A 5,705-nucleotide genomic window follows, 5' to 3' on the forward strand; every position below is an offset into this window, starting at 1 on the left:
GGTCAGCATAAGTGACTCTATCAAGAACAGTTATTGGTCAATCTCTATATATACTCTTTCAGCTCTAATGTTTTCCCCTATGGGAGTATTACCTAGAAAAGATTCATGCATGATCTGAGGATGCAAGTCAAATTTACTATCTACTAGAGGAGTAACAAAAGACAAGGTGAATCGTCGATCTAACAATGCATACCCAAGAAAAGAAAAGACATGTAAGTTACCCATGACCACATCAGCTTACTTTTCCTGCTCCTCTCTATCTTACAAAGCATAGAATATGTTCCTCTTAGGAGGCTCGGCTGTAGCAGTAGGATTAGGCCGAGATTGAGTATGTGTCTAAGACTTATTCTTCACCTGTGGGTAGTCCCCGATCATAATTCCACTCTTTCCGCACCCATAGCAGGCATTAGAATCTATGATACACTCACCTCCATGCAAACAACCATACTTACCACACGACTCTCCGTCACGCAATGCATTTCTCTCATTGCCCTTCTTGGTTCCAGACTTGTTCCCTTTGGCGTTAGTGTTCCTTGAAAGAGTAGGATTACTTGAGTGTTAGCGCCCCTTCCTTAACTTGGCCTATCATGGACTCTAAACGTTCTCTTACCACTACTAGAACAAGCCTAATTTGAGGGCCTAGGCTTCTTGCCTTCTCGGCCTCTCTTTCTCCGATGACTTTCCTCCAGCTGTTTTTCATGTACCATCAATCTAGAAAGGTCCATATAATCACGCAACATGGATGCCCGACATTCCTCCTCCATATTCTCTGATACACCTGTCACAAACCTGCTCAACTCATCCCTTCTACTGGACACCATGGATGAAGCATATTCGGAAAGGTTAACAAACATCAAGGAGTATTCCTTGACTGACATACCTCCTTGATGTAGGTTGATGAACTCCTCAACCATAGCCTCTTTTTTCTCTCTGGGAAAGAACCTCTCCAGGATTGCAGTCTTGAGAATGCCCCAAGTGATGAGGACGTCTCCTGGTGCTCGACCATCTACCAACATATTGTACCATACCCAAGCCATTTAAGTGATTAATTACTAAATTCGATATTTTAGTGATTTATTATATTAAATATTTAAAAATATTAAATTAGATTATTATCACTTATTTTTTTACTATATATTTCTAAAGAATTATTATTGTAATCATATAATCCTTGAGCAGGTATGCAATTAACTCAGCCTTCTCTTCTTCATTAACACCCATAAAACGGAGAATCTTGTGGACCTCGTCCACAAAATCCTGCAAGTCCTCATTGGTTCTGGACCGAAGTACACTGGAGGATTCATCTTGGTGAAATCTCTCAGTCTTCTAGCCATGGTACTAGCATATGGGTTCTCCCTGGGATCACCTTCTCTAGTGGCTTGGGCTGTGATAGCCTGTGCCTGAGCACTGATGGTTTGGTCTATCTAAACCAGTGATGCTCTCACTTCTCCATTCCTCAACGCAGCTGGGTTGAAAGGCACTTGCACTCCAGCAGCTGGGGCTTGAGAAGGAGCTTGTTTTCCCTCAGTAGCTGCTTATCAAACTCTTCGGCCTTCGTTTATTCTTGTGTTTATTTTTCTAAGCACATATACAAGAAGTAAATTAGATGCTAGAATGACCCAAAATATCGAAGCTCTAAACAGCACAATAAATAGTAGAAGAAGGGAAGATTCCTAACATTACTAAGTTTCTAATTATGGTGTTGGTGAACTTCACAACCATAATCTTGAAACTACGCAACATAGTTGTTTTGAGCCTTAGTTCCTAGGTAATTTAACCTCATGCTATGATACAAAGTTAATCACACCCAGAATCTAGACCCCAAATGAGATCGGCATCGTTAACCTCATAGAGGTCGCATACAAGCCTCTTCTTAGCTTTCATCACATTCATACCATTAAATTTGCGAAAATTTTAAAAAAATTTAATACTTATTGAAGTGTACTTAGACTTTTTATTATTACTGGATAAGAATATACTAACAATCTCAAACTAAACAGCCATCTATCAATTGATCAAACAATTGAAATATGGAATTATAATATTAATAATATTTTTTCAAATTGGCCTTAATACAAACACTTGAAAAAATGTTTGAAATGAAATGCGATTGACAACATCCACTAGCTATGTCTAATATTCTAAAGCTAGGATAATAAACGTAGGCATGTGTCGCTGCACAATTCCTGTCCAAGAACCCTCACTATGTCTTTGGGCACTGCTTAATCAACATAATCATTTTAAATGAACATGTGCCATGGTACCTAGGCTTGACACTTGGATGTCTCGTACCTAATATGTTTTTTGAGGAATTAAGAATTTTAGCTTAGGGTCTTCATTCAAGGTACAATTACTAAATAAGCATGGATTTGAGAATTTTATGATCAAAGTATTTCTTAATACACAGAAAATTGGCTAACACCCTAAAACCAATATTCTCTTAAATGCCCTATATTGCTTAATATTAGGCATTGGGATGCCTATGTACCAAAATACATATTCTTAAAACCTAATAGGTTTTTCATTAGAAAAGAACATTTTCTTGAATGTTACAGGTTATAAGTAGCTCATTTACCATTAGATTCTATTGTATAGACAAGGTTATTAGTTTTAATTCAGATTTTAGTTTCAAAAAGTTTTAAAATTGGTCATTGCAATAAGTTATTTTATTTTCCATATTTCCTATTTATTATCATACTTATATCAAATTATTGCTCAGGTTCATGCTTTGGTATAGTTATGATTATTTTTTAGATTCAGTTTATTACGCATGCTCAGTACGATTCAAAAACCAACGTTAACTCTGACTACATCTTCTTGTAATGTAATTATGTTTTTCAGCTTCAAGATAACGCATAGATCGGTTCCCAATCTTCAACTTATAAGTATCATTGGTGAGTCCTCATATTTTTAGAACGACAGACATGTTCCTTTTTTAAGTTCTAGTTTTATTTTTCTAAATTAAGCTGGGGACATGTATTGACAATTGTAGTAAGTTAGAGGCTATTTTTAGACAAAGTTAGAATCAACTGTAGTATTTGAATTTGAGTTTTCAGTTGTTGTTGCAATCTCTGTAGTTATATTCAGAGTTACTATGGGTATTCAACATCATTTCAAATTATTTAATGACTCGGTTCCTCACAGTATTCATTGATTCAGTTTATTATTAAGTACATTTATGATATACCAGCGGGGTTAGCTTTTGGTCACTGGTAATCATAGGTCCCGTCTTTGCATCTTTGGGTAGTTTCGGGGTTTTACAAATAGTTATAATAATAAAATATTCTTTAATTTTATTGTTAAATGTTATAGAAAAAGTTTAGTGTTGTATGTCAATAATTAACTTAATATAAATTAGAGAGAGGGAGAGAGTATCATTCATTTCCCCAATACATGGACTAAAATATTGAATTAATTTACGATAAATTTGCCAAAATATTGAATTAATGATATTCAAAGGGTAATATGATTATTTCTTGTTAAGGTACGTGCCACGTGTATACCAACTCAGACATGACGGGAGTATAAAAGTACTTAAATACTAAAAACAATTCTTATTACAACCTTCATTTAATAAGGTCTTAGGGTTTTAAATTACCTTTTTCTCTTGCCTTTGAATTTTTTTGTTTTCCTAACTTCATTTAGGATTATCAAAACACCAAGTGTATTCAACCCCTTAATCTTGTCAAGTATATTCCCAAATTCAGTCAGAGCTTCCTTGTAAATTTTTATACATATCCCACTATATATGATAATTTTTTATATTAAAATAATATTTTAAAGTATATAAATATGTCATTTGTGTCAGAAGCATTTTTATGGTCTTTTTTACTCTATATTAATTAATGATTCACGGAGAGACATAGGCAACGAATTCAAAATGGGCTATATAGGGAAAAGTTACCTACTCGTGGTGCAGTGGAAGATACCAAGTGTGGAGACTCTTCCAAATTAATATCCAACATTTGGGGTGTGGTTTAATGGATTTAAAGTTTCCTAAACTTGTTTCAAAAAATATTGTCTATTATATGGTCTTGAACAATTGATATCTTTTGAGTCGAGTTAGGAACAAATGTTCATTTCTTTGTACAATAAAATGTAAGATTAAAGCAGAATGTATCAAGTGTTGGTTTCTATTTATAAAAAATAAATCTGGAGTTGGCAGATGACTCAATTAAGAATTTCCTACTCAATTACAACAATTGTGGAAGGAGAATTACGAAATAAATTTTTAGATAAATACTAGAATGTACAGAGTGTTAACTACTAACTATCATTTCTAAACATAAATATAACTAAAGTGATTGTTTTCTACTAAAATTAGTGGTGAAGTAAATTCATAACATAACGCTAATGGATTGAAACCAAAAATGTGTTGTATGATTTTTGACAATGTCTCAAATGCTAATGTACGATTCTAATATTAGGTAACTTTTTTTCCTCCTAGGAATTTCATTTTTATAGAAATGGTTTCGAAAGATGAATATAAGTATATGAGATTGTGATTTTTTGTGCTTCTACATACTAACATTTCTTAAAGGAGATTTGTTTTTTATCCTGGTTTCTTAACTCCTTAGATTCTTCAATTTGTACCTAACAAAAGGATTTTAAACCATATTAGGATTTGTCTTTTGTAGGATCTATTTAAAAAGAACCCTTCAAGGTCACAATTTATCTATTCTATGGGTAAGAATAAGGGTTGTTAAAATGTGTGAATGAAAAATGAAGAGTTGTGACTTTTAAAAAGATTTTTGACATTTCAAAAGTGTTGCGACTTTTATGAAAAATTGTGAGTTTTATGAAGAGTTGTTACATTACTCAAGAGTTGCAACTTTTATAAAAATTTGTGACTTTTCAGTAAGGCGGTGACTTTTATAAAGGATTGTGACTTCTACAAAGGGGTGTGACCTTTTTGATTAGATACAATAATAGTTCGTTCACACCACCCCTATTGTTTATAAATAGAGGGATTCCTTTTATTTTTAAATAATGATAACGAATTTTGTTAACTTCTTCTTCTACTGCTAAATCTAGTATTCTGAGCGTATTTTACTGTTGTTGAGTAGTTTGTTGACACCGTGGTTTTGGGTACCGATACACATGTGAGTATAAATGTTCTATCTTGAGAGAATATATTCAATGAACCTAGGGTATTTTAGGGGAATAATTTTCATAAGTAGACACTATGCATATAATTGACTCAAATTTATTCTTTGAGGAAACACTCAGCTTACTATTTTGAATCTTTTCATATTCAATTTTATTTATTGCTTGTATGTTTCTAGTTTTTAAAATAGTTCTTGAGTATCTTAGTTCCACAAGTTAAAAATTGTAATATAATTTCATGACAATGGTGGCTTGGAACTTTTGGTGTTTATATTAAGCTTCTTGCAATAGTGCATTATACACAAACAATCTGCAGGTCAGCGTTGATGTTTGTTTTCTAGGGAGGAGAGTGTTTTTGTAGTTGTTGCATATATCTTCATTTGAAGTTTGGTTTCTTCAGGTAAAATTAGAGGTCATTTTTCCTGGCGAGTACGCCCAACCTTTGGATTTTGTCTTTTAGCTAATTATTTCTTCAATAGTAACATATAGCCGAAAATGATTTATGTTTTCTGATGTGTACTTTAGTGTTTCTGTATTTGACTTGATTGTATTTGGATATAGATTTTGACTCAGATATGAAAGACATGACTACATTTTTA

General features: G+C 33.2%; 1 protein-coding gene across 1 annotated transcript; it reads right to left on the reverse strand.

The window, feature by feature from the left end:
• Positions 1 to 626: 626 nt before the first annotated feature.
• LOC138347986 (uncharacterized) lies at positions 627 to 1,037 on the reverse strand. Its single transcript, XM_069296592.1, has one exon. It carries the CDS (start codon positions 1,035 to 1,037, stop codon positions 627 to 629), a length of 411 nt encoding a protein of 136 aa, XP_069152693.1.
• Between the last annotated feature and the right edge of the window lie 4,668 nt (positions 1,038 to 5,705).

The sequence above is a fragment of the Solanum lycopersicum genome, chromosome 4 (genome assembly GCF_036512215.1).
Source record: "Solanum lycopersicum chromosome 4, SLM_r2.1".
Classification (NCBI taxonomy): Eukaryota; Viridiplantae; Streptophyta; class Magnoliopsida; order Solanales; family Solanaceae; genus Solanum; species Solanum lycopersicum.

Coding starts and splice junctions, on each gene's coding strand:
- LOC138347986 (XM_069296592.1), bottom strand. CDS start 1,037: ATGGCTTGGGTATGGTACAATATGTTGGTAGATGGTCGAGCACCAGGA.